General features: G+C 65.9%; 5 protein-coding genes across 11 annotated transcripts; 1 reads left to right on the top strand and 4 right to left on the bottom strand.

Moving 5' to 3' along the window:
• The first annotated feature begins 947 nt into the window (after nucleotides 1–947).
• HDGFL2 (HDGF like 2) lies at nucleotides 948–12,910 on the top strand. 5 transcript variants are annotated; one of them, XM_030033342.1, is made up of 16 exons: nucleotides 948–1,082; nucleotides 4,062–4,138; nucleotides 4,222–4,360; nucleotides 6,252–6,431; nucleotides 6,864–6,980; nucleotides 7,148–7,219; nucleotides 7,456–7,603; nucleotides 7,826–7,901; nucleotides 8,001–8,286; nucleotides 9,022–9,110; nucleotides 9,639–9,709; nucleotides 10,099–10,169; nucleotides 10,401–10,502; nucleotides 10,600–10,813; nucleotides 11,573–11,696; nucleotides 11,922–12,910. In XM_030033342.1, exons 1-16 carry the CDS (start codon nucleotides 1,011–1,013, stop codon nucleotides 12,016–12,018), a joined length of 1,935 nt encoding a protein of 644 aa, XP_029889202.1. In that variant the 5' UTR covers nucleotides 948–1,010; the 3' UTR covers nucleotides 12,019–12,910. The 5 variants fall into 5 exon arrangements, with proteins under 5 accessions (XP_029889202.1, XP_029889201.1, XP_029889200.1 ...); XM_030033341.1 differs by having other exon boundaries at nucleotides 9,016–9,110; nucleotides 11,925–12,910; XM_030033340.1 differs by having other exon boundaries at nucleotides 9,016–9,110.
• Nucleotides 12,911–13,510: 600 nt separating this feature from the next.
• Nucleotides 13,511–14,565, bottom strand: LOC115349035. Its single transcript, XM_030032704.1, has 3 exons — nucleotides 14,388–14,565; nucleotides 14,103–14,287; nucleotides 13,511–14,001 (listed from the first exon to the last, which is right to left on the bottom strand). Exons 1-3 carry the CDS (start codon nucleotides 14,563–14,565, stop codon nucleotides 13,534–13,536), a joined length of 831 nt encoding a protein of 276 aa, XP_029888564.1. The 3' UTR covers nucleotides 13,511–13,533.
• A 1,000-nt stretch (nucleotides 14,566–15,565) lies between these two features.
• LOC115349298 (perilipin-3-like) lies at nucleotides 15,566–19,020 on the bottom strand. Of its 3 annotated transcripts, none has more exons than XM_030033378.1 (8): nucleotides 19,001–19,020; nucleotides 18,302–18,362; nucleotides 17,651–17,846; nucleotides 17,274–17,356; nucleotides 16,888–17,185; nucleotides 16,551–16,741; nucleotides 16,330–16,452; nucleotides 15,566–16,238 (listed from the first exon to the last, which is right to left on the bottom strand). In XM_030033378.1, the coding sequence occupies exons 2-8, from the start codon at nucleotides 18,353–18,355 to the stop codon at nucleotides 15,894–15,896; spliced, it is 1,290 nt and encodes a 429-aa protein (XP_029889238.1). In that variant the 5' UTR covers nucleotides 18,356–18,362; nucleotides 19,001–19,020; the 3' UTR covers nucleotides 15,566–15,893. The 3 variants fall into 3 exon arrangements, with proteins under 3 accessions (XP_029889238.1, XP_029889237.1, XP_029889235.1); XM_030033377.2 differs by lacking the exon at nucleotides 19,001–19,020 and adding an exon at nucleotides 18,630–18,688; XM_030033375.2 differs by lacking the exon at nucleotides 19,001–19,020 and adding an exon at nucleotides 18,630–18,660 and having other exon boundaries at nucleotides 17,651–17,852.
• Nucleotides 19,021–19,382: 362 nt separating this feature from the next.
• LOC115349299 (perilipin-3-like) lies at nucleotides 19,383–23,332 on the bottom strand. The gene is made up of 8 exons (XM_030033379.2): nucleotides 23,191–23,332; nucleotides 22,210–22,268; nucleotides 21,933–22,128; nucleotides 21,558–21,640; nucleotides 21,232–21,463; nucleotides 20,448–20,638; nucleotides 20,233–20,346; nucleotides 19,383–20,094 (listed from the first exon to the last, which is right to left on the bottom strand). Exons 2-8 carry the CDS (start codon nucleotides 22,255–22,257, stop codon nucleotides 19,672–19,674), a joined length of 1,287 nt encoding a protein of 428 aa, XP_029889239.1. The 5' UTR covers nucleotides 22,258–22,268; nucleotides 23,191–23,332; the 3' UTR covers nucleotides 19,383–19,671.
• An 878-nt stretch (nucleotides 23,333–24,210) lies between these two features.
• Nucleotides 24,211–25,964, bottom strand: LRG1 (leucine rich alpha-2-glycoprotein 1). Its single transcript, XM_030033391.1, is given in 3 exon segments — nucleotides 24,211–24,862; nucleotides 24,864–25,515; nucleotides 25,717–25,964. Coding segments are annotated over 2 exon segments (1,164 nt in total). The 5' UTR covers nucleotides 25,512–25,515; nucleotides 25,717–25,964; the 3' UTR covers nucleotides 24,211–24,346.
• Nucleotides 25,965–26,652: the final 688 nt, after the last annotated feature.

Below are 26,652 nucleotides of genomic sequence, written 5' to 3'. Positions count from 1 at the left end.
GAGCCCCCACACACACCCCGGCACCAGCCAACTCCGGCAGGGATTTGGCCGCTGTGTCCCCGAGCTGGGGGGGCCAAGGCTGGGGCGGTGGATGGGGCAGGATCAGAGCTCGCCCTGGGGTGCAACCCCCCCCCCCCCAAAGTCCCCCGTGTCCCCCGCAGACCCCAGCCCTGTCCTCCCTGACCCTGCAGGCGCTAACCCGGCTACTCAGCCTGGGCCAGCCCCTGGCCCCCACCCCACAGCCCCCTCCCCATAGCCCTGACCCACACCCTATAGCCATGAGCACACCCTAATAGCCCTGACCCACACCCCATAGCCCTGACCCCCTCCCTATAGCCCTGACCCACACCCTATAGCCCTGTCCCCCACCCCACAGCCCCCTCCCCATAGCCCTGACCCACACCCCATAGCCCTGTCCCCCACCCCACAGCCCCCTCCCCATAGCCCTGACCCACACCCCATACCCATGCACCCTATAGCCCTGTCCCCCACCCCACAGCCCCCTCCCCATAGCCCTGACCCACACCCCATAGCCCTGTCCCCCACCCCACAGCCCCCTCCCCATAGCCCTGACCCACACCCCATACCCATGCACCCTATAGCCCTGTCCCCCACCCCACAGCCCCCTCCCCATAACCCTGACCCCCACCCCACAGCTTTGTCCCCCCCCCCAGCCCCGTCCCACGCACCCCCCCTCCCTCCCCGGCCCCACCCCCAGCCCCGGCCCCCCCTTCCCCCGCCCCCCTCTGGCCACGCCCCTCCGCGCCCCCCTCTTCGGCGCCTCTGGCGGCGCGGCCCAATCCCGTTATCCCGCCGTGCCTTCGCCTCTCTCCTATTGGGCGAGGCGGCGGGAGCGACGCGGCGCCGAGCCAACGCAAGTCGGCGCCGCGGGCGGAGGCGGGACATCCTGCGGGCCGGGCCGTACCCCCCCCCCCCCGTCACCCCCCCCCGCTGCCCGGTTCTGCCCGCGGCCTGGGCCTCCGCCGCCGCCGCCCCGCCCCGCGGCCGCCATGCCGCACAGCTTCAAGCCCGGAGACCTCGTCTTCGCCAAGATGAAGGGGTACCCGCACTGGCCGGCCCGGGTGAGACCGCGGCACCGCGCCGGCGCGGGAGGAGGGGTGGGCGGGGGGGGGGGGAACGAGCCGGGCCGCAGATCCCGTACCGGGATGGGGGGCCGGTACCGGGATGGGGACACGTACCGGCTCCTGTCCCGGGGAGGGGGGGGACCCCTACCGGGATGGAGATGCCATAACGGTACCCGTACCGGGATGGGGACCCGGTACCGGTAATGGGATGTCCCGTACCGGGATGGGGGCCCGGTACCGGTAATGGGATGTCCCGTACCGGGATCGGGGCCCGGTAGCGGCGTGAGGGACTCGTATCAGCACCCATACCGGGATGGAGATGCCATAACGGCATCCATTCCGGGATGGGGACCCGGTACCGGCAATGGAGTGTCCCATACTGGGATGGCGGACCCATATGGGTATCTGTCCTGGGATGTGGAGCCGGTACTGGGATGGGGAGTCCTGTCCCAGCACCCGTACTGGGATGGGGAGTCCCATGCTGGGATGGGGAGTCCCGTCCCAGCACCCATACTGGGATGGGGAGTCACGTCCCAGCGCCCATACTGGGATGGGGAGTCCCGTACTGGGATGGGGAGTCCCGTCCCAGCACCTGTACTGGCATGGGGAGTCCCGTCCTAGCGCCCATACTGGCATGGGGAGTCCCGTCCCAGCGCCCATACTGGGATGGGACATCCTGTACCGGAATGGGAGCTCGCGTACTGGTACTCGTACTGGGATGAGGACCCGGTACTAGGACATGGTGTCCCATACTGGGATGGGAGGTCCTATTCCAGCACCTGTACTGGGATGGGACATCCTGTACTGGGATGGGAGCTCTCGTACTGGTACCTGTACTGGGATGGGAGGTCCTATTCCAGTACCCATGCTGGGATGAGGATCCAGTTTGGGAATGGGGTGTCCTGTACCAGAATGGGGCACCCCGTGATGGCAGCCATACTGGGATGAGGGCTCAGTACTGGCACAGAGATCCCATATGGGTACCCCTGCCGGGATGAGAGCCCAGTACCAGGATGGGGTCCTGCCCTGGGATGGGGGGGTTCCCACACCAGCACCCATACTGGAACTGGGGTTTGATCCCAGGAGGGGGTTGCCATGTTGGCACCTGCACCAGGATGAAGAAACCCAGACTGGGATGGGGGTCCAGGACTGGAACTGGGGTCCCACGCTTGCACCTGTACTGGGAGGGGACCAAGCTGGGGGTCCCATACTGGCACCTCCAGCGAGGGAGAGGTGGGGGGGGGGGTCCCACACTGGTGCCTGTACCTGGTAAGGGATGGGGGAGACCTAGGGGACCCCTCACCAGGAGGGTGTTCCACAACCCCATGCAGGAGGACCAGGGACCCCCCCTCCTGTCCCAGTGGCACCCTGAGCTCTCCCTTTTGACCTGCACCCAGAGGAGACCCCCTTGGGGTAACTGCACAGGGCCTCAGCCCTGCTTCACCCACCAGGACCCCTGCCCTGGGGACCTTCTCTCCTGCTGGGGTGACCCCTGCCTCCCCCCTCCCCACAGACCCCCCCCATCCCCTGCTGCACCCTGGGACCCTGGCGCTCCAGGCACCCCGACCCCATAGGGGTGCCCCCCACAGCCCACCCCTTGCTGCAGCATCCGAGAAGAGTCCTGCCCTTCACCCTCCATCCTCATCCTCCGACTCCCCAGCAGACCCCTGCCCCTCCAGAGACCCCCGTTCACCTTCCCAGCTCCCTGCCTGGACGTCACCCACCTTCTTGCCGGGGGGGCGACAGGGCTGGGGTCTGGGGCTCTGTCCCTTGTTGGGGATGAGGGGGACACGCGCTGGGGACGGTGCCTGGACGTGACGCGTGTGGGGGGCTGCTGCTGAGCGCTCGCGAGATGCAGGATCGGAGGGTGCTGGTGCGGTTTGGGGGGTGCGGATGGGGCGAGGGAGCGTGCGTGGTGGGGGACGACTGGTCCCGCCGGCCGGGTGACAGCGTTGTGCCGTGGTGGCGCCTGGAGGAGCGGGCAGAGCGGGGCCCGGTGTAGGACGTGCTCACTGGGGGAGCGCGAGGCGGCTCGGGGGCTTGGACGGGGGTCTGCGGTGGTCCCCGACGGCAGCTGAGGGTGAGGCAGGTTCATCCGCTGAAGGTGTCCGATGGGAAGAGACTGGCAGGTGGAAACCGTGTGGGATTGGGGCCGGCAGGTACCGGGGAGGCTCAGGGTGCCGGAGACGACGATGCTTGGCCGCACCACGCCGTGAGATCTAGGATGCCATCCCCGCCGTCCCCGCGCTTTCGTGGCTGACCTGGCGCTGAGAGGACTCGGTCCTTCCAGGAGAGCCCTCGCGCTGCCGGCGTCTGCAGCCCCTCCTGCTTTAGCTCGCTTGCTCTTTTGGGGAAGGCTCCCCTCTGCCCCGAAGACCTCCCCAGCACGCGGGGCAGCCCCTGCGCACCCCGAGGCTCCCGCCTGCGGCTCTGCCCGCAGCCCAGACCACGTGGAGCAGACAGACGGGCGCTGGAGCCGGCCCGTGGGAAGAAGACGGGGTGGCCTACGCGTCCCGCTGGCAGCGGGGCTTTTCCTGCGGCCGGTCTCCAGCCAGGAAGGACCCTCAGGCCGCCCCGTTGGAGCAATCGCCCCCCACCCTGGGCTGGAGGGGGCTTCCCTCGGGCGTCCCCCCCCGAGGCGGCTTGTGCGATGGATCTCTGGGGAGTAGCACAAGGCCCGTGTTTCCCTGGGCGTTGAGCCCAGCGGTGGAGAGACGACCTCGCGCCGAGCTCTAGCCGTAGAGCATCCGTGCCGGATCCCTTCTGTTACTCTTCTAGAGATCCCGCCGGGCCCTGACGCCGCAGTGGGACTCTTGTGCGTTGCAAGGTCCCCGTCCGGGTGCTTTCTTGCCATGCTTGCCTCCAAGCGGGTGCGGGTGCCGGAGGCCGACGCTGCTAGCCAGGGCTGATGTGCCTTGCAGAGGATGTGCTCAAGCCGCTCTCTCTGACCACCTCCTGCTTTGGGTTTCCTTTCAGATCGATGACATCGCGGACGGCGCTGTGAAACCCCCACCGAACAAGTACCCCATCTTCTTCTTCGGCACCCACGAGACGTAAGCGCTGCCTCGCTCCCCTCTCTGGGCTTTTTGCCCCTCTGCCTCTGCTCCGGGCTCACCTCTGCTTTGTTTCTCTCCAGCGCCTTCTTGGGCCCTAAAGATCTCTTCCCTTATGAAAAATATAAAGACAAATATGGGAAACCAAACAAGAGAAAAGGCTTCAACGAGGGATTGTGGGAAATCCAGAACAACCCTCACGCCAGTTACAGTGCCCCTCCGGTGAGTGCGGGCCTCGCGTGGCGGGGGGGCAGCGAGGACGTGGGCTGCCGGCGCCTCCATCTCTCCTTTCCTCCGAGTCGCTCTCCTCCTTTCTCTGCTTCTCATTGCTACGGTGCCTACGCGCTTCCAGCTTGCACATCGGCTTTCCCGGGGTTGAAGTAGCTTCCCTTCCCTGCCCTCTCCCTTCCTGAGGGAGTCAGCTCTCCTCCTCCTCCTCTGGAGGAAGATGCCTTTGCCCCATCTTCGAGGTGGAACCGGGGATGTGCTTTGTGCCGCTTGCCCAAAACCATGGAGGATTTTATTATCAGAGCGAGAACTTTAGGCTTGCTCGTCCCCGGCTCCTGGACCTGTGTGTGGACTGTTGGGCAGTCCCCCTCTTCATCCATTTCTGAGGTCCTGAGCCAAAAGCCACTGGGCTGCTTCTTCAGTGGGCTTCGGAGCAGGCCGGGAGACGGCTCTTTGCTGTCAATTGCTTGCGTGGGCATTTCATAACCATAATTGTGTGATACAATTTATTGTATAGCGATCTTCAAAGAAGGCGTCCAAAGCAGCTTCATAGGCAGTTGGTCTGAAGAGGCAGAGGAAGGTTTTTAAGGTGAGCTACAAGGACAAGGTGGTCTGGAGGTAGGCAGGCTCAGGGAATGAGCCCCCTCGGCTGTGCCGCTGCCAGTGCAGGAGAGAGGATGTGTTTTGAGTAGCTGTGGGAGATGGTTGGACCCAAGACTGCAGATGTAGGGTAAGGTGAGACCATGGAGATGCTTGAAAACTTGGAGAACAACTTCAGCTTGTTGGGCGGGAGGTTGGTGATGGTGAAGGAGGCAGCACCCGCTTTGTCCAGGGACTCCACCGTGAACTCCCGGTAGGGGTAAGAAACCTGTTGGTGCGGGGCCTACTGTGATTGAGGGACCAAGGTGACACCAACGGCTCCAGCAAGGCTGAGGGTTCACCAGCACCAACTGCATCTTGTGGCCAAAATGCCCAGAGGAGCAGAAGAAGAGACTGAAGTAGAGGTCTTTCTTGGTTTTGAGACCTAAATGAAGCGAGGTGTCAGGAAGTGTCAAGGACAAGGAGATGCTTTCTAGCAGGAAGGCTCCAGCGTTGGAAGAATCCCAGCTCTAAGAAACCCCTTGGGTGTGATGTCCTTGCTCGAGGAACCTCATGATGTGCTGGTGAGAAGCCAGGAGACCTTCCCACTACGTGGGAGTGAGGGTACAGGGCACGGGAGATCCCAACTGGGAAGAGCGGTGGCTGCCACACTGGACTCCTCGTGTGGACCTTTCCTCTGGGGAAGGCGTGTGATATGCTGTGGGGTGAAGCCATCTGAGAGGGAAGAGGCCTGACCCGAGTCGAGGGCTGGCGGCCAGCCCACCAGAGAAGAATGGCCGCTACCTGGCGCCGGAGCAGAGGCTGAACCGAGCCATCCAGCCCTGCTTGTCTGGCGCCGTTAGGGCAGAGGAGGGCTGGGGTCCGCTCGCCCAGGAGGGGCTGTCAGGTCTAGGCTTCTCCGGGGGTCTTTGGCAGAGTGCGAGGATGGGGAGGGAGAGGGGAGTGAGGCAGCAGCAGCGGGTGGAAGCCGAGCTGGGGGATCCAGAGGGAATGTGTTGCTCATGGTCTTGGGTTGGTGCGTGAGTGGCCTTGGGAAGGGGGTGCAGGGGAATTAGAAGGGGGTTGACTGAGCATCCTCGTTGAAGGGCTGGTCACGTTGTCCGGAGTCATGCTTAAGGGTTCTGTGCTGGGACGGGAGGCTGCCCCACGCTCCTCTGCACGCAAACCTCTCCGCTCAGCACTGCCGTCCATCGCTTGTCACCCTTTTGTGCCCCTTCTCCTCTCCCCTTGATGTGCCACAGGCCCCTTGGGGCGATAACACAACTCTCGTCCCCGCTGTCTTTAGCCTGCGAGCTCCTCGGACAGCGATGTTCCTGAGAATGACCCGATGGGGGGAAGCGACGCAGGTGACGATGAGGAAGACGCTGCCATGGCTGCAGTCGCCACGGAGAAAATGGAAAGTGATGAGGACTCGGATCGAGGCAGCGACCACAGCGGGCTCAAGCGAAAAACGCTGGCTATGAAAGTGAGTGTGGGCTGAGGCGGTTCCACACAGCGGGGACGGGAGGGTGTCCTGGTCAGGAGGACATCGATATGGTCGTTGGGTCCACCGCTGAGCTGCAGCCTTCTTCTACCACGTAGCATGTCAAACCCACCGTGTCCGGAGGTGGTGAAAAAAACAACTCCCTCTGGATTCTCCAGTGGGAAATGGGGTTCAGCGTGTGTTTGGGGGTCTCGCAGCTGTCTCATGTTGTCTTTGAGATGGTGGGATGGACAAGTCCTGGTGTGGTTTGCAGCCAGGAAGAATGGCATGGCTCTTCTGAGTGCACGTGGCTGCTCTTGCAGGGCCAGTCAGGAAGAGTTGGGCAAAGCCCCTTCTCAGCAACCAAGCGTTGGCTTTCTGTTATGGGTGGAGGGGGAGTGGGCTGCTCTCACATTCTCACTTCCCGTGTATCAGATGCCAGTAGCAAAACGGCCTCGGAAATCCTCCAGTGACCTGGATCAGGGCAGCCCCTCCCTGACAGAAGAGGAGAACTCGGAAACATCTTCTGAGTCGGAAAAAAACAGTGACCAGGTGAGAGGCTTTGGGGATACGCTTGCATGGAGGGTGGCAGGGCGGTGGGAAAAGGGCTGGAGGAAGAGCATCGCTGTCTGGGGGGAGCAATGTCTTGAGGGAACCTGTTGGGCTTCTGAAACCGTCATGAGACTCTTCCCCATTTCTTCCTATCTGTTTTCCTCCAGGACTTCACTCCCGAGAAGAAGCCAGTGGCCAGGGCTCCCCGGAGGATGCCGGCAGGGGGGAGGAAGAAGAAGGTAAAAGACTCCCAGTCTTCAGTGCAGCGGGAAGCTGGAGAGGAGTCTGGGGTCTGCGCTGCTGGAGGGGGGAGCAGGGGGTGACAGGGCTCTGCCACGGGCCGGACGTAGGTTCAGTGCTAGGAGGGACCTTGCCGATCCCTCAGTGACCCGGTTGGGCCCCGTGCTGCTGTGATGCGGGGCACGCTGCTGAGCCACTGCCACCCCCCCGGTCCAACCCTGCTCTGTGCCTGCAGAAAGTGGAATCCGGCTCTGACTCAGACTCCAAAGTGGACTCGGATTCGGAAATGGGAAACGCGACTGTGGACATGACCAAGTCGGACTCGAACTCCGATTCGGACTCGGATGTGTCTGTGAAGAAGGCTCCACGGGGCAGGAAGCCAGGTAACGCCGAGGAAGCTTCTTCTACCACCCCTGGGCCACTGCTGGCTCCCTCAGGGGACCGGAGAGCATGTGAGGTTGGGGGCTCCTGAGGCTCTGGGGTCTCCTGTTGTTGTGGACACCTTGCAGCCCATATCTGAACAGCCCTCTGCCACCCCAGTTTGGGGCTGTTTTAACAGAGGGACAGCTAGGGCTCCTGCTGAACATCTCCCTGTTGTTTTGCAGCTGAGAAACCCCCTCCCAAGCCCCGTGGTAGGAAACCGAAGCCCGAGCGTGTCCCGACCAGCTCCAGCAGTGACAGGTGAGATCAGCTGGGACACCGTCACCCTCGGGGCTGGGCTTGGAGGGTCACCTGCCTCCCCTCCGCACAAGGGGTCCAAGCGTGCTCTGTGCTTTGCAGTGATAGCGATAGCGACGTGGATCGCATCAGCGAGTGGAAGAGGCGAGATGAAGAACGGCGGCGGGAGCTGGAGGAGAAGAGGAAGAGGGAGCAGGAGGAAGAGATCCGCCGGCTCCGGGAGCAGGAGAAGGAGGAGAAAGAGAAGAGGAAGGAGAAAGCGGAGAAGGGCGAAGAGGTGCACTCGGACTCGGATAGCAGCGCAGAGGATGAGGTGGCCAAAAAGGGCCGGAAGGGCCGGGCCAAGGCCCCGTCCTCCTCGGACTCTGAGCTGGAGCTGGAGAAAGAGGTGAGTGCAGAGCTGTGGGGAGCTAGGGACAAACAGAGAGCCTGTTATCTCCCTGTCAGGTCAGCAGGGACCTCCAGAAGTAGCAGGGACCTGCTGTCTTGGTCTTGCGTTACCCTGGGGTGGCCCACGCAGCACTGGGAAGAGTCGTGTCCGTAGGCACGTCCATGCCTTGCAAATGGGAGCTCTTCCCCTGGCTCAGGATGCCCCATCCAGCTGTGGGTCTCACGTCTCTGTGATGCTTTCCCTCTCACCACAGTCATCGGATTTGCTCCGCTGTCCTCCCCAGAGCCTGGGAGAGCATCAGCCGGATTCGGCTGAAGCACAGGGAAGGGTTGCAGAGGGCTCTTAAGAACCATGCTGCCCGTGGTCGGAGGCAAGGTCACCCTTTTAGTCTGGCGAGTTCCTCCCTGTGGAGGGGGAGCCAGGAAAGCAGCACAAAGAGGTCTGGAAGGACGTGTGGGTCTGGCAGTTGGGTACTGCAGGCTGGGTGGGCCACTTGAGGTACGAGGATATTTACTTTTGGAGCAGCACACCGCTGTGCTGCAACCCGAGTCCTTTTATTATCTCGTGCGGGGGATGGTCCTGCACCCAAACCGCCTCGCAGCAGTGGCATGATGGGTCCTGGCCGCTTGCGTTGCTGGATTGTGCCCAGCTGTGGCCATGGCACTGTCTCCCTCCTGCAGCAGGGAGGGCTCTGCCTCTCTCGCCTGCATTGTTCTCTCCTCCAAGGTAAAGAAGCCTGCGAAGAAGCAGCCCTCGGAGTTGTCAAGGAAACCAAATCAGAAGGAGAAGAGGGGCCGAGCAGAGGAGAAACCACGGAACAAGTCAGCACCTCCCCTCCCCGCGTCGGCGCTTTCTTCCTCTGGGGACAGGGCCGTTCCTCTGCTGCTGCCCAGCCCTCCCTGGCTGACACCCCAGGGTGGGCATGGGGCTCCTGTGGAGCTGCCCCATGGCCAGCAGCACCCAGGGAGGGGCCGGGCTCTTACCTCCCCTCCTGCTTCCTAGAGCTGAAGGGGCTGGAGGAGGTGCTGGGGGGCACCAGGCTGAGCTTCCCTGGTGTTTTCTGTCTCGCAGGGGAAGATCCTTGGGGTACTGCTTTGGGGCTTTGCCTTTCTGCAATCCCGAGAAGCTGGGGCATGGGGGAGCTGCTGTCTCAGGGCTCCTGTCTGCCTGCGAGCTGGGAGATGTGTGTGAAAGCGTGGGTGGAGTGTGGCAGGGCTCTGCTGCCTGGCTCGCTCTGTCGGGCAGGCAGGGGGGATACGCTGACGTGTGTCATCACCCTTCTTGTTAGCCCAGTGGTGAGCAGGGGATTTCACCTGAACGATCTTACCTCTTTCCTTTTCCTCCCACAGACCTTTGAAAGTGGAACGAGGCCGGAAGAAATCTGACCTGATCCCCGAAAGGAGGATGGAGAAGAAAAAGGGTGAGAGACGTTGCTTGCCATCACAGAGGGGAGGAGAGGGAGAGAAGGGATCTAGGGTTGGTTCCCCCATCCCAGGGAGGGGGAGGGATCTTTCCTACAGGGATCAGCGTGGTTGTACTGGGGTCTTTCCCAGCGCTGCTGTGGTCCCAGCATCGTGATGGAAAGTATTTAAAGGGTGTGCAGAGACAGTGAGCTTCCCTATTTACATCCCTTCCCAATCTTGGCACACCCCAACCCATCCTCTTCAGAGAGGCCCCTGGGGCTGTGTTTGACCTTGGAGATGCAGGAGGAAACCAAACCCTTGCTGGGGGAGAGGTCCCGGGCTCTGGGCAGTGCTGTGCTCTCCGCTGGTGGCCTGATGCCTTCGCCTGTCTCTCTTGCTGCTCCAGAGCCCACAGTCGAAGAGAAACTTCAGAAACTTCACAGTGAGATCAAGTTTGCCCTGAAGGTGGATAACCCGGTGAGCGCCCGAGAGCATTGGCCTGGCCTGGGACGTCCCTGCTCATCGTGTCCTTGGCCACCACGTTAGCCTTGCCCGGCTGCGATACCTGGGGGTGCTCAGCCTGGCTGAGCCTCCTCTTGCTTTTCTGCATGCTGGGTGGCATTAGGGGACTGTGCTGCATGCAGCGCTGCCCCAGGTGCCCACAGGGAGACTTCCAGGCAGCTTCTGATCTTGGTGCCACCCTTGCAGGACATCAAGCGGTGTCTGAATGCACTAGAGGAGCTGGGCACGCTCCAGGTCACCTCTCACATCCTCCAGAAGCACACCGATGTGGTGGCTACGCTCAAAAAGGTAGGGCAGAGGGCTGAGTCCCTCCCTGGAGGGAGCGAGGAGCCTGCTTGGGCCACCCCAGCTCTAAGGGCGTTCCTCCTTTCTCTTTTTGGGGCAGATCCGTCGCTATAAAGCAAACAAGGACGTGATGGAGAAGGCTGCCGAAGTCTACACCCGATTGAAGTCACGTGTCCTGGGACCAAAGATGGAGGCGATCCAGAAAGCCAACAAAGCCGGGCCTGAGAAGGACAAGGGGGAGGCGGAGAAGGGCCAGGAGAAGCTGTCAGGAGGGGAGACACGGAGTGAGAAGGGTGAAGAGGAGACGAATGCTGGTAACGCTCCCTGCACGTCTTGGGGCGGTTCCCTGCTCTGTCCGGGCATGTAGCAATCCCGGGGCCCTTTTCAGGGCATGACATATCCTGCTGGGGACCGGGGACATGAATGGGGACACGGCACGTCCCGCTGGGGACCTGGGACACGAACAGGGGTGGCTCTTGGCCTCAGTGGTGGAGGGGATCGGCAGCCTTGCGTGGCACCTCCAGTCCCTTGTTTGCTGGAGTGCCAAGAGTGGGAAAGGACTGAATATTGAACGCTCGTGGCAGTGAGAGCAGAGGGCAAACCTCAACGCCTACGCCCTGGCTGTGGGTGCCTCTGGGCTGATTTTTGGGCCAGGATGGCTCCTTGCTGCCAGCTTGAGCGCTGGTCCAAGGCACCGGGGAGACAGAGGAATGTGGAGACGCCCTTGGACGCTGGCTCAGGCTCTTGCGCAGGCAGCTGGTGACTGGGATCTTCCACCCTCGTAGCCGGGTCCCTGCGTGGGGACGTCCTGGTGATGCTGCAAGAGCCTTCCCAGAGGAGCTGATGGGGAAAATCCACTCTGATGCCTGCCTCTGAGTTTGGGGGATGGAGTCTTTGGGGCCCTTCTTGTAGCTATTGGGGTCAGGCCAGACCTGGGGTCCCCTCGGTCTTGGCTGGATGTCCCTTGCCTGAATGGGGACAACCTGTGGCCATGGGTCTTCGGCTTGCCCAGCCCCTCATGGGTCGGGATCGACGAGGTCCACCGAGTGTCTGACCCTCTCTCTTCACTTTAGACTTGTCGGGTCCTGTGAATGGTGAATCCCTGTCCCAAAAAGCGGAGGGCACAGAGGAGAAGGACAAAAGCCAAGGGCCGGGAGCCGGAGAGCCGGAGGCGTCTGCCGAGGAGACCCACAACAAGTGAGTGTGAAGGGCAGAGTGTGTGTGGGGGCTCGGGAGCTCCCCTGGATCTGATGCACATCCAAGCTAGGCTCTTTTATGATTTGAGGAGGGGGTCTTGTGGGTTCTGTCAGGCTTTTCCCAGCTTGGGAAGGAACCCGGGGTGCGGGAGAGGGACAGCCACAAGCGGGGGAAGGCAGACAGGCAGGGGAGACGCTCGCTGACGCGCCTGTGCTCTTCCCCCAGCAGCGTGCAGGACTATCCCAAGGCCGAGCGAGCTGGGCCGGAGCGGGAGAAGGCTCGCGGGGAGTCAGAGGCTGTGGATGACGTGGAGGAGAGCTGAGGAAGCGGCTCCCGCCCGGAGGAGGAGGAGGCAGAAGGGCTGCGAAGGGAGACCGGCCTCTGCCTCGTCCCCTGCTTGAGTTACTTCACTAAGTCACACAGTAGCTGATGTCCTAGGTCTTGTCCTGTGCCCCCGGCCCTGCGAAAGCACCGACCGCGGGGGGGCTGTGCTGGTTGTCTGTACTTGTCCCCTCTTTTTTTTTTTTTTTTTTTGTTTTGGTTTGGTTTTTTTTTCCGTTGTTTTTTTTGTTTTGGTTTTCCTTCCTACCTAATTTCTTGTGATTTCAACCGCCATGAAATGAATATAAAGGGTTTTTTAATGAAAAATACAAGGAGCCCTAGTGTCTGTTTCTTGAGGCATCGCTGACTGTGATGAGGGGAGGGCAGGAGCATCCCCCTGCCTAGGGCTGGGACTGGAAACCCCCCACCATGGGTCCCCCCCCTGTCCTCTGGCCCTGGCCCCCCCTATGAGCCAGGACCAGGCACCCGTGGGTGTCCCTGTCCCGGCTGGGCCCCGGCAAGGGGAGTGGGACAGCCAAACCGGGCTGCTTTCTGCTTGATTTTCCAGTGCCTGTGCTGGGCTCTGCCTTGGCCGCTGGGGCTTCTCCCTGCTGCTCCGAGCCCCTTTCCCCACCATCGTCTTCTCTGTGGCTGGAGGCAGCTGCTGGAGCCAGGTCCCTCTGCTCCAGGGGAGGCAGCAGGGCTGAGCACCAGCTTTTGGGTTAAAAACAGAGTAAAAATTGTGTATTCTCTCCTAACTCACCCAGGAAGGGACTGAACTGTGGCAGCATCCTGCCTTGTGCTGGGCAGCATCGTTGGCTGGCTGGCTGCTCTTTTGCAAAGATCCGAAGCTTTTGTACATGTAAAATAAAGATGTTCCCGGCTCAACCAGACGCTGCGTCCTTGAGTCCTGTTTGTGCCGTGGCAGAGGGAGGATGCCCCGACCCCGCTTTGAGGCTGCTGTTGCTGTAACCCTGCCCTGGGGAGAGTTGTTTGGTTTTTGTTTTGTTTTGTTTTGTTTTTTCCAGGGCTGATTTCATGCTCCAGCCCTCCGTAAACAAAACCCAAATAAAACCCAAAAAAAGCCCCCGCGTGCCTCTTGCCCAACTGCCGGGAAGCGGGAGGCGGGGGTTGAGATGGGGTGAGATGGATGCTGCTGCCAGGTGCGGGGCCGGCGCTCAGCCCCATTCCCCGGGCTGGGGAGACGCTGGGGGGGGGGCCCCCCCCAATGCTGGAGAAGGTGGATGGGGACACTGGGACGTGTCACCTCATGCCCAGGAGGGGCGATTTAAAGGTGGATACGAGGTCAAGCTGTCTGTCCTCCCCCACCCCAAATTCCCTCATTGCCATCATCGCAGATGATGGCAGCACCGGGGGGGGGGGGGGAAACGACAGAATAACGCCGAGACGCGGACGTGAACGTGAGCAGAGCCGTGTTGGTACCAGCGAGGTTGCAGCAAGGGTTCGGACCCTCACACGGGAGGTGTGGCTGTGGCTGGTTGTATTTGGGGCACCCCTAGGTTTGGGGGTGCGGCGGGGCGGTGCGCGGTACCGCTGTGCCGGCAGCCTCGGCGACATCCTCCAGCCACGGCACCGCCGCCAGCGCCTCCCAGACCCGGGCCACCACGTCGCGTCCTCGGGCCACCACGGTCCCCAGAAGCTCCCAGAGGGACTCGGCCCGGCTGAAAGCGCCGTGGAGCTCGGCCACGCCGCGCCGGGCTCGCCACGCTGCCTGCTGCAGCAGGGCTGGCAGCTGCCCGACCTGAGCCCGCAGCTGCACCCAAGCATCCCGCAGCTCCTGCGCCAGCATCCGACCCACGGCCAGCGCCTGCCCTGGCAACGTCGCGGGGGTCCGGCACCCCTCGGCCGGCGTCGCCCGGGTGCCGGGAGAGGCAGGGGGTGGATAGGGATGTGCCCGTGCCTGGTTCCCGCACAGCCGCGTCTCCTGGCTGTTGTGCTCCGAGCTTTGCTGCATGGCTTCCAGCTGCGGGAGGAATGGCACCGTGGGTATGATTGGGGGGGGGTCCCGGGCACGGTGGGGATCCCCCCTTCCAAGCCCCAGCACCGTGAACCGGCGGTTCTCACCACGTCGAGGATGTGCCGGAGCTGGGCACGTCGGTGAGGAGCGTCCAGCTGCTTCTGCCGGAGCTGCTGCACCAAGGCCACGGCTCGGCTCCTGGCGTCACTGGAGAGGGAGCCGAGGGGAAGGAGGCGGCTGTGCCGGAGAATCCCTGCCGAGACCAAATTCAGCCCCGCCGCAGCCTCGTCCCCTGCGGGGAAAGAAGGGCTGGATGTGGGATGCTGGGCCCCAGCATCATCCTGGGGTGAGGGGGACACGGGGACCCCCAGCAGCATCCCGGGGTCTCTTACCCGCCTGCCTCTCACCCGGGGGCTGGTAACGGTTCAGCCACCGCTGGGACATATCCAGCACCCGCTCCGTGCTGTGGAGGAAGAGCCGTGCCACTGTGGTGCCCAGCAAGGCGCGGAGGATGGTGCCCACAACCGAGGGGATGCTGGAACTGGTGTCCTCGGGGACTCCCAGTTGCATGTGGGGGGGACCCCCTCGGGGCAGAACCTGCAGCAGCCCGGGGGGCACGGGGGCTGCCGTCGGACACGCACCCCTGGGACACGGCCACCGTCCCCTCCAGGGACCTGCGGGACCCCAAGGAGGGGCACAGCCCCCGGGGACGGGGTACCTGCTGGGATGGCTGCGGGGTGGCCTCATCCACGGGGGTCCCAGGTGGCTCTGACTGGGGGGGGGCACAGGACTGACACCTGGGGTGCAGGCAGGTGCCATGGAGCCCCAATGCCTGCACGGCAGCCCGGGGGGGGGGTTGCCCAGGATGGGGTCTGAGTTGGCCTCGGTGCCCATCACCTCTGGGGTGCATGGGGGGGGCTGCTGGCAGGATGGGTGGGCAGCCGGCTCATGGCAAGCTGTGAAGGGTGAAGGGCTGAGCCACACCGGGGGGGCCCTGGGGTCCAGCTCAGCCCCCGCACCGACCTGCTGCTGTGATGCTGCAGGCCCGTGCCCGAGGACGGTGCCCTGGGGCTATCGTCACTGGGGAGGTGGGTGACATTGCATGGGATGTTGGGATAAGCAGGTCCCACCCTGCACCCCCCCCACTGCCAGACCCTGCTGCCTGAGCCCCCCAGGATGGGCTTGTCTGTGCCCCTTGGGCTGGGGGCATCCTGCTCCAGGACAGCCCTGGTCCCACCGGGACAAGGGACAGACCAGGGGGTTTTGCTCAGCTGTAGGATGGGTGGGGGACCTGGGACACGAGGGTCCTGAGGCCTGGGAGGGATGGGGGTGTTCCTCCAGCACCCCCCCCCCCCTTCACTCACCCTCAGCCAAGGGCTCTGCTCAGGGACAGGGGGAAGAGGCCGGCATCCTGGGGGTTCAGCACCAGGCTATCCCCTCCAGTGCCTCCCAGCCCCTGTGAGGTCACGCAGGGCTATGACATCATCACTCAGCCCCTGCTTGAAGTGGGATGCAGCCATACGGACCGCCCCCAACCACCCTATCCCCCCCCAAAGAAGCCTCAGTCCAGTGCAAAACTAACCAGAGTTTATTGCTTCATGAGCCGTCCCCAACCCTACAAGACCAGGGGCTTGAAGGCACCGAGGACAAAGGGACACGGGGGATCCAGCCGGGGGCTGGAGGTGACCTCGAGAGGCACTTGGGGGAACCAAGGCACGTTACTGCACCTCCCCGGCACAGGGGACAAGGGACAGAGCTGCACGTGGGGCAGGCAGGAGGGGTCCCCCGTCCAGGCAGGCATTAAGGTTATAGGCAAGGTGGGCCAGGCAGGGGTTAGTAGATGCTCCTAACGAGGCTTTGGCGGGGGACACACCGATATCACCCCACCCCAGAAGCTGCTATTTCATCTCCAGGTCCACCAGGTGCTGGCCTGAAGGGGCAAAGGGTCCCACCAGCCAGGTCAGGGGGGTGTTGTGGGCGACGTGCTCCACCAGCTCGTCCATCAGCTGGCGAGCTTTGGCGGCGTGGGCACGGGCTCGGGCCAGCACGCTGCCCGACACATCCTGCAGGGAGGCGGCGGAGGCGAGGGCTGCCCGTAGCTCCTCCACGTTTTGCCGGACCTGCCCCGCCGTGTCCTGGATGCTGGCGGGGAGACCCTGGAGGCTGGACACCAAGGGCTGGCAGGAGCTTTGGAGCTGCTGCGTCAAGCCCTGCAGCAGGACCAGCGTGCCCGACTCCACCTGCTGCAAGGAGGGGGGGGGGCACAAAGGGGTGGTGAGGGGTCGGGCGGGGGGGACACTGCCTTACCCCAGGGTCCCCCTGTCCTTAACCTACCTCTGGTGGCACCAGGTCTTTGCCACCACCCGGTTGCTTCTTGCTCCACTCCAGCCACATCTGCTGCAGCTTCTCCTGCCCTCCCTGCAGCTTCTGGTCCATGCCCTGCTTGAGGTGCTCCACCTGGGAGGAAAGGCAGAGCCTGGTGCATGGGGGGGGGGCTGCTGCAACCCCAGGGTGGCATGGAGGGGGGGGGAAATGTACACAGGGATGGGTCCTACCAGGTCGAGGGTGCGCTGGAGCTGGGCCAGCAGGTCCTGGCTGCTGCGGCGGGCGCTCTGCAGCTTGCCCAGCGAGTGCTGGAGGGCTCGGTGCCGCAGCTTGGTCGAGAGGGAGCCCAGGCGCACAAAGTAGCTCTGCTGCTGCTTCTGCTGCTCCGTTTCGAAGCCCTCCACGGCCGTGGCCAGTTTGGCTGTGGGAGAAGAGCTGCTGAAGTGGCCCCACCGCTACCAACCCCACGTAGAGCCAACATCGCTCTGCCCAGGCTCTCCCCACCCCTCTCCAAGGGGACCCCTAAGCCCATGACACATCTCCAGGGGGTTGTGATCAGCTCCTTACCCAGCTCCTCATCCGTCATGGGCAGGTAATGGTCCACCAGCTCCTCCGACTTCTCCAGCACGGAGCCCATCCCGCTCACCACCATCTGGCCCACGGTCGAGCCCATGACGGTGCTGACACCACTGCTCACCGCCGACTTGGTCAGCTCCACGCTGCCCTGCACGGCTCCTTTGGTCATGTCCATCACGCCCGTCACCCGGCTGGTCACCGCGTCCTTGGCACCAGCCACGGTGCTGGTCAGGACATCCTTGGCCCCCGTCACCGTGGAGGTCACAAGCTGCTTGGTGTCCGAGATGAGCTGGTGGGGAGGGGTGGGGGGGGAACCCTCTGTTAAGCAGCGCTGGGGGGGGACGACACACCTTGAGCGTGTTCGCCCACCCCATTACCTTCTCCGGGGGCTGCTGCAGGATGGGGAGCTTCTCCTCCAGCTTATCCAGCCCTTTGCAGGCGTATTCGTTGGCGGTGGAAACTGGAGACGTGAAAACAGGCGGTTTTTAATATCCTGCTGCCTTGCAAGAACTCTGCTAGGGCCAGTTTTTGGGGTACCCCAAAACTCATGAGGTGCTGGCCCCCACCCCCAGCTTCCCCTCCAGCCTCTCCAGCCCTTTGCAGGTGTGTTTATTGGTGGTGAAAACTGAAGATGAGAAAACAGCTTTTCCCTACCCTGCCGCCTTACGAGAGCTCTGTCTGGGGCCAGTTTTCGGGCACCCCAAAACCCATGGGGTGCTGCCCATCCCCCCCCCCCCCCCCCAGCCCCACTCACTCTGCGGCTCCAGCTTGGTGAGGATGGGCTGGGCCCCGCTGACCGCCGCCGCCGTCAGCGTCTTCACCCCCTTTTCGGCGACGTCGCAGACGGACTTGACGTAGGGGTGGCTCTCCTTGGTGGAGGCGTACGCCGTGGAGACCATGCCGTAGGCAGAGCTCACCAGGGGCAGGTTGGCCACCCGCGTCCCGATGCTCTGGGGGTGCGAAGGGGTCCGGATGAGTGTGGGGGTTCCCCCCCACCACCACCACCCTGGCTACACCCACACCGAACCCCCCGGGATGGATCAGGCACTGATCCCCCCTGAAACCCAGTCCCCCCCTTGGAGGTGATCCCCCAGCACAGGGCTCCCCGTGTTCCCCGTTCCCCCCCAACTTGCCCAGTGGAGAAGGTCAGACTGGTCCCAGTGGGTGCCTGTGGCAGGAGGACGGAGAGTCCCAGGGGACCACACGTGTGTGTGTGGGGGGGTGATGGAGCCCCAAATCTCATAGGGGATGGGGGCCACCATATGTCCCCAACCCCCCAAGGATGACTTTGGGGTACTCCGAGGCCCCTCCAAGCCCACCCAAGCGTAGGATAACCCAGAGCCCTGGCCCCAGGGAGGGACCCCCTGGAGACCCCCACCCCAACTCCCCCCTTACCCCCACTGACCTGCTGCTGCTCCTCCGCCTTGGGCTGCGCCGTCCCGGGCTCACTGGTGGCCATGGTGGGACTGGGGGGGACGACGACACACGACACGGACCGTGAGTGCGGCCAGACCCCCCCCCCCCCCGGTATGGGGGAACCCCAAAGTTACCCCCCCCCTCCCTAGGACACCCCTCACCCATTTCGGGCCCCCAAAGGACAGGGGGGTCCCAGAGATCCACCGGGACCGGGACCGGGACCGGGACCGGGACCGGGACCGGGACCGGGACCGGGACCGGGACCGGGACCGGGACCGGGACCGGGACCGGGACCGGGACCGGGACCGGGTTCTCACCTCCGGAAGCCAAACCAACCCTCGGGCTCGCCCCTTCCCTCCCCACCGGCCTTTATATAGCCCCGGAGCCCGGCCCCGAGCGCATGTGACCGGGTCCCGCCCAGCCGGGGCCGGCCCGGGGCGGTCCGGGAGCACCGACCCGCTGGGGGCACCGGGACCGGCACCGGGACGGGCCCCCCCCCCCCCGGGCCGGGCCGTACCGATCCCCCCCCCCCGGGACCAGATTCCCCCCGGGATCGGGCTGCACCGACCCCCCCCGGGACAGATCAGGCACTGACCCCCCCCCCCAAATCCCCCCCCCCCCCCCCCGGGGGGGGGGGGGGTGTCCACCAGCACGGGGCTCCCAGTGTTCCCCGTGCGGCCCAACTTGCCCAGCGGAGAAGGTCAGACTGGTCCCAGTGGGTGCCGGTGGCAGGAAGACGGAGAATTCCGGGGGGACCCAGTGGCACCCCGCTGCGCCCGCAATGTCGGGGATACTCCGCGCCCAGCCCCGTGGCGGTGATAACCAGGACAAAGTCCAGTGCCACACGGCCGCGGTTCACAGTCCAGCAGCCCCGGCACCCCACCGGCACCCTCCATCCCAGCACCCCGCCGGCACCCGCATCGCTCTCCCCAACCCAGCACCCCGCCGGTGAAACCCTCCCCACGGGGTCACCCCGTGCCCCCCAGTTCTGCCACCCCTGCCGAGCCCCCCCGGCGAGCCCGGCACGACGTGGTGGCTCTGCCGCGGACGGTGCTACAGGCTGTGAGTCATTTTAAGGCCTAAAAAGTTGTTTTCTTCCTCGTTAAAGTGCTTTGAAGCAGCTAAGACAAGAAATCCTGACGCTCCCCCGGCTCGGGGACACTGCGGAGAGCCCCGGACGGGCAGGGCTGGGCACACGCCGTGCCCTCCATGTGCCACCGTCCCCTCCCTCCCCGAACGAGTCCCCGGCTGCGGCATCAGTGGTCCCACGCCGGGTCGCCGAGTCCATCGTCACCGCGTCCCCGGCGGGGATGGGCTTCGCCGCCGCAGGCGGGTGGGTGCTCCCCCAAATTCGGTGGCTCAGCGCTGGCTGCAGAGCCGCGGCGGAGCGGGCACCTGGTGCGTGTCCCCCACGGTGATACAACCCTCCCACTTGGCCATCTCAATGGGGACATCCTCCGGATACTCCACCAGCGCCGGGGCGAAGGGTCCCACCAGCCACGGCAGGGGCGCGTGCTGCCCCACGTACTCCAGCAGCTCGTCGATGCTCAATTGCGCCCGCATCACCGTCTCCCGGCTCTGCGCCAGCACCAAACCCGAAAGGTCGTGGAAGGAATGGGCGTGGGAGAGGGAAGCCTGCACGCCTTCCACGCCGTGCCGGACGTGTCCCACCGTCTCCTGCACGCTGCTGGGTAAACCCCAGGCGCCGGCGGCCAGGCGGGTGCAAGCGGCGTGGAGCTGGCGCAGGAGCCCACGCAGCATGGTCAGCGTCCGTGCCTCAACCTGCAAGGCAGCGGCGACCCTGGGGTGCGACGGTCCTCCCGCCCGGCCCCCCTCGGACCCCCGTATCTCGGTGTCCTCCACGGGCATGGGCCCCCACCCTCATACCTTGGTGTCCTCCATGGTACCCCCACCCCGTACCTCGCTCTCCTCCGTGGGCACGGCATCCTGGTGGCTCCACTCCAGCCACATGCGGTGGAGGTGCTGGCGGGCACCGTACAGGGACCCGTCCATTCCCTGCCGCCCGTGCTCGATCTAGGGGAAGGGACAGCAGGGTGGGAGAACACCGGGCGGGGGGGGGGGGGGGGGGGTGCCGGCCTGGCACGGGGCTGGCACGGTGCCCGCCACATCCTTACCAGCTCGATGATGTGGTGCAGCTGGGCCAGGACCTGCTGGGCGCTGTGCCGTGCCCGCTGCAGCTCACCCAGCGAGCGCCGCAGGGCTCGGTGCCGCAGCTTGGCCGAGAGCGAGCCCACGCGGACGAAGTAGCTCTGCCACCGCCTCTGCCGCTCCGGCGTGGCCGCCTCCGCGCCTGCCGCCGTTGCCGCTGCGGGACCGGGGGGTGAGAACCGCGTGGCCGGACCATCCCGTGCCGGGCACCGGACCATCCCGTGCCGGGCACCGGAGCATCCCGCCGCCGGCGCTGGGATGAAACCCCCGAGCTCCGCGCCCTGTCGCAGGGACGCAGGGGTGCCCACCCACGGGATGCTTGGCCACCAGGTCGTGTGGAGGAGTCACCAAAAAGCCAGGTGGCCTCTCCGGTCACCTCTGCCGTGACACGGGGCCAGTTCTGCCCACCACTACCCCGTGCCGAGCTATAAATACCCGGGGCGGGTGGAGCGGGGCTATATTTGCTTTCTGGTTTCCAGGTGAGAGTTCACCCACCGCCGCGTCGCGTTCCCCGGCTTTGGGTTCCCACCGAGTGGGGACCGTCCCCCGCGCGGTGTCGCGGTGGCCGTGGGCACCGCGGGGGGCTCGGCGCTGCCCTGGCACGGCAGAGCTGCCCAGGCACCACCGTGGGGGGCTAAGCAGGGGCACCGGGTGCAAGCGATGCCGGGGCGGTGCTGAGCAACGGGGCGGGGGTCCTGGGCACCCCCAAATTTGGGAGATGGTTTCCAGTGCGGCGCAATCAACACTCACCCAGCTCCTCGTCCGTCCCAGGCAAGTATCGTTCCACCAGCTCCTCCGATTTTCCCAGTACCGTGTCCACCCCCGTGGCCAGCAGCCGGCCCACGCGGGAGCCCACCACGGTGCTGACGCCGGTGCCCAGCGCCGAGCGCGTCCTCTCCACGCCGCCCTGCACCGCGCCGCGGGCCAGGCCCACCGCGCCGCTCACGGTGGACGACACCAGCTCCCTGGTCCCTGCCACCACCTGGGAGGGGACAGCAGAGGGACGCCTTGTCCCAGCACCTCGCCCAGCGCTGGCCCCCCCCGCCCCTTTCCGTGTCCCCCAGGGGAGACGTTACCTTCTCCGGGGGCTGCTGCAGGATGGGCAGTTTCTCCTCCAGCTTATCCAGCCCTTTGCAGGCGTATTCGTTGGCGGTGGAAACTGGAGACGTGAAAACAGACGGTTTTTAATATCCTGCTGCCTTGCAAGAACTCTGCTAGGGCCAGTTTTTGGGGTACCCCAAAACTCATGAGGTGCTGGCCCCCACCCCCAGCTTCCCCTCCAGCCTCTCCAGCCCTTTGCAGGTGTGTTTATTGGTGGTGAAAACTGAAGATGAGAAAACAGCTTTTCCCTACCCTGCCGCCTTACGAGAGCTCTGTCTGGGGCCAGTTTTCGGGCACCCCAAAACCCATGGGGTGCTGCCCGTCCCCCCCCCCCCCCCAGCCCCACTCACTCTGCGGCTCCAGCTTGGTGAGGATGGGCTGGGCCCCGCTGACCGCCGCCGCCGTCAGCGTCTTCACCCCCTTTTCGGCGACGTCGCAGACGGACTTGACGTAGGGGTGGCTCTCCTTGGTGGAGGCGTACGCCGTGGAGACGGCACCGCAGGCACAGCTCACCAGGGCCAGGCTGGCCACCCGGCTTACCATGCTCTGCCGGGGGGGATGGCGGTGAGCCGGGGTCCCCAGCGATGCCCGTAGACCCCCCCACCACCACCCTCCTTGCACCCCTACCTTCATCTCCTGCCCATCCTCTGCCGGCACGGAGTTTTCGGCCGACATGGCAGCAGCGGCTGCGGCGGGAAGAAAAAGATCACGGGGTGGCTGAGCCCGGTGTGGACCCCCGGGGTGGCTGAGCCCCACGGCCGCCCCTCACCATGCCGAGGAAAGCAGCACGCGGTGGGGCCGAGCCCCCCCAGCACGCCCCCCCCCAGAGCCCCAACTCCTCCGAGGGCTGAGACCCATCAACTCATGACATGAGTGGGAGGCAGTCGGAAGCCTCCGAGCTCTTCAAGGGGATGTCATGGGGGGTCCGGAAGGGGTTTGGGGACGAGGCTGGCCTCCTGCCCTGCTGGGATGCGGTGGGCTTGGGTCCCCCCCATCCCCTCTTGGGTCCCCCCATCCCCGTTTGGGGCCGGGAAGGGTTTTTGGGTGATTCAGCCGGAAGCCGGGCTGGATTCGCCTTTCGCAAGCCTGCGGTGAGGACGTGCCACCGGTCACTGTCCCCTCGGCCGGGGCACCCCCAGGACCCACCGCAGGGAGCGGAGCAGCCGGCAGCCCCCCCCCGCCCAGTGTCCGTCCCCCCCCCCGGCAGCGTCTTTGCCCTTTGGGGTGTCCCACTGTCACATGGCTGCACCCTGGGTCCCACGGGGGACACGGCAGTGTCCCTGCCCTGCTGCCCCCCCCCCCCCGGCCTGGCCCTGTGCACCCCGGGGGGGCAAGTCCTGGGGGGGGGGGGGCAGGTCCCCTTGGGGTCCCTGGGGTGCTCCGGGGGCACCCATCCCGGAGGGGCGGACGGGGGACAGGCAGGGGACACCTGGGGGACCCCCCCTCGGTCCCTGCTGTCCTGCCTGAAGCCGCCCCCCCCCGGGGAACCCCCGGATCCCCCCGACCCCCCCCGGGGAACCCCCGGATCCCCCCCCGGAGCCCCCCCCCCCCCCCCCCGGCCCGTTTTCCACCCTCCAACTACCGCCAAGTCCCAGGGACGGCACTTACGGGAGGGGGCCGTGGGGGTCTGTCGCGACCCCCGGTCGTGATCGCGATCCGAGGTCGCGATCCCCCGTCCCCGCCCAGAGCCGGATTCATAGTTGGCGGCGGGAACCAATCAACGAAGGGGAGGGCAGCGTCGCCACCAATTAGGAGGAGGGGCGGGCCGGAGGGGTGGGGCGGGCTTTGGCGGAGGGGGGGGTGCCGCCACGTGGGGGCTCCCACGTGGGATCGCGACGGGGCTCGGGGTGGGGGGGCCCGATCCTGCCCCGGAGGTTCCGCAACGTCCCACCCCCCCCGGGGACACCGGCGGGGACACCTCGGGAACCCCGTCCCGGGTGGGCGGCCAGGGGGCCCCCAGCCACCGCCCGGTGCCAAGTGTCACGTCGTCCGTCCCCGTCCCCCCCCCCCCCCCCGGTGTCCCTTCGCCACGTGTCCCCACCCCGAGTGACCCCACCTCAGGTGTCCCCAGGCCAAACATCTCCATGCCAAGTGTCCCCTTGCCGTGTGTCCCCGCACCAAGTGTCCCCACGCCAAGCATCTCCATGGCCAGTGTCCCCACCCCAGGTGTCCCCACGCCAAGTGACCCCACGCCAGATGTCCCCACGCCAAGCGTCCCCATGCCAAACATCTCCACACCAAGTGTCCCCTTGATACGCGTCCCCACACCAGCTGTCCCCTTGCCAAGCATCTCCATGCCAAGTGTCCCCATGCCGAGTGACCCAACACTAGGTGTCCCCGTGCCAAGCATCTCCGCACCAAATGTCCCCAAGCCAGATGTCCCCAAGCCAAGCAGAGGTCCCAGTCTCCCCCAGTCCCCGTGGGTGCTCAGGCCAGGGGACGGCAGTGTCACCCAGCGGTGAGCAACGCCAGAGGGTGGCGGGCAATCCCAGGGGGTGGCCCCGTGGGGGAGCAGGCTGGGAAGGGGCAGGGGACACAGCGGGTGTGGGACGGGCACGGCCGGGTGACGTGGTGCCCATCGCTGCCTTATCCCCGGGGACTTCACAGGACGACACGCAGGAGAAAGCGTGCGGTGGCACCAAGTGACCGTGTTTAATGTGCTCTTGCGGGGTGGGGACAGGGGCGGGTGCCAGGCGGGACGGTGACAGGGACGTGGGACAGCCTGAGCCGGGTGGGAAGGGGCCGGGGGCCACTGGGGTGGGCATCACGGGATGGGGACGGGGGCCGTCGGGATGGGGACGGCCGCGCCCCCGTCTCTCTCTGCCTCAGTTTCCCCAGGAGAGCTCACCTCCGCTGGGGACAGAGCGGCAGGGAGGGAGGTGACGTACCCGGGCACCTCCGGTGACGCCGAGCCCCTCGCCCAGGGGTCTGGCAGGCGTTGCCCGTCCCCCTCGGGCTCACAGCCCGCGTCCCCAACCCGGCTGACGGCGGCCACCTCCCGTCCCCGGCGGGGCGCGGGGCTGGCGCAGAGGGTGTCGCGGGCGGCCGTGAGCCGCGGGGCCGCCCGCCGCAGCAGCGCCAGCAGCGGGCACTCGCAGACCCAGGGGTTGCCCGAGATGTCGAGGTCCAACGCGGAGCCGGGGGGTCGCGGGGGCAGCTCCAGCGTCCGCAGGCGGTTACGCGCCAGGTCGAGGACGCGAAGGCGACGCAGGGGGACGAAGATGCCGGCGGGCAGCTCCCGCAGCTCGTTATCCTGGAGGAAGAGGAGGCGAAGGGCGGGGCGCGGGCGCGAAGGCGGCGGGCGGCAGCGCGCCCAACCGGTTCCCCTCCAGGTCGAGCCGCTCCAGCGCCCGCAGCCCCGCCAGCGCGTCCGGTGCCAGGGATGCCAGCCGGTTGCGGGACAGATCCAGGCTACGGAGGGAACGGAGAGGGCGGAAAACCTCCGGCGGCAACTCCGCCAAGGCGTTGGCAGCCAGGTCGAGCCACAGCAGCCGGGGAAGGTGCCGGAACCAGGCGGGTTGCAACGCCCGCAACCGGTTCCCCCGCAGCACCAAGTGCCGGAGGTCGCCGGTGCCGGCGAAGATGCCGGCGGGGAGATCGGCGAGGAGGTTATCCGTCAGGTCGAGGACGCGCAGGGTGGGCACGGGGCGCAGGAGGGCTTCGGGGAGGGCGGCGAGGCGGTTGGAGGAAAGATGGAGCTCCTGCAGCTGGGGCAGCCCGGCCAGGGCGGCGGGGAGGAGGACGGCCAGCGCCGTGAACTCCACCGAGACGGCCACGGTGGCGGGGGGCAGCCCGGCGGGGAAGGCGCTCAGGGTGGGCTCCGTGCAGACGAAACGGGTGACGTTGGGTTGGGGGGAGCACGGCACGGCGAGGCCGAGCGGTAGCAGCGCCAGCAGCAGAGGTGGCGGGATCCGGCCCGCTGGCATCATGGCGCTGGGCTGCGGGCAGGCGGCCATCGTCACTCGAGGGTTGCGCAAGCCCTGCCGCTGCGGGCCCGCTGCCGCCTTTCCCCCCCCCCCCCGCCGGCGTGGGCAGGCCGTGGCTGCGGGCAGGCAGATGCCCTGACCCCCCCATGTGTCGTCCCCCCCCCCCACTTCCCTGGTCCCACTCCGAGCCCCCCAGCCCTGCCTTCACCTTCCCAACCGGCCGGCGAGGCTCCTCGGGGACCGTCCCGTCTCCCTCGGTGGCTGTCACCCCGGGGGGGGGGTGGGGGGGGGGGTGTTGGTGGCTCGGCCTCACGTGCCGGTTGGGAAATCGCCGCTTTCGCTGCCAGCTCACGGGGCGCTGGCATCCGGGGCAGGATCAGGGTGCTGGTGTCCCCGTATCCCCGTTGCACCCCACGGCTCTCGAGGGACACAGTAGTGACACCCTCCCCCCCCCCCCCTTCCACCCTCACCCGTCTCGGGGACTTTATGGCACCCCAGCACCCACCACACCACACCCGCATGGGGGAAACTGAGGCACGGCACATCATGGGTGCTGGGGGGGGGGGGGGGCAGGGGGCGGTGGGACCCCCCCGTGGCATCCGCTGCCTCGTGGCAAAGCCCCACGAGTGGCTCCGTGGCACGATGAGCCGTGGCCGGTGGGTGCCGCGGGCTGAGCACGGAGGAACTCATTGCATGGGAGAGAGGCTGGGAGACAGTGGGTGGGGGTGCTGGGGGGGGGGGAACCCGAGGTGGGGGGGGTGAATACAGGGTGTGGGTGTAAGAGGAGGGTGGGAGCACAGGGGTGTGGGTGCACGGGGGTGTGGGTGTAAGCACGGGTGGGTGGGTGCACGGGTGCGCGCAAGGGGGTGTACGTGTGCCCGCGGAGCTGGGGGGGGGGGGGGGGGCGTAAGAAGGTGCCGAGGCGGTGGCGGGGGAGTCGCCTCCGGTAAACGGGCGTTTATTGGGGCCCGCGGGGTACAGACCGCGGGCGGCCGCATGCATGGCCGCGGCGGGGGGGGGGGGGGGGGGCACCCGCCGCCCCCCACCCTATTTACAGCCTGTCACCCTCCCCCGGGGACCCGCCACCCCAGGGCCGGGCAGGGGTGGCACCGAAAGGGCACCCTTTGCCAGCAGAGAGTGGGTT

This window comes from Aquila chrysaetos, chromosome 12, assembly GCF_900496995.4.
Source record: "Aquila chrysaetos chrysaetos chromosome 12, bAquChr1.4, whole genome shotgun sequence".
NCBI lineage: Eukaryota > Metazoa > Chordata > Aves > Accipitriformes > Accipitridae > Aquila > Aquila chrysaetos.
Note: the sequence above shows the minus strand (reverse complement) of the source record. Positions and strands in the feature narration are given on the sequence as shown.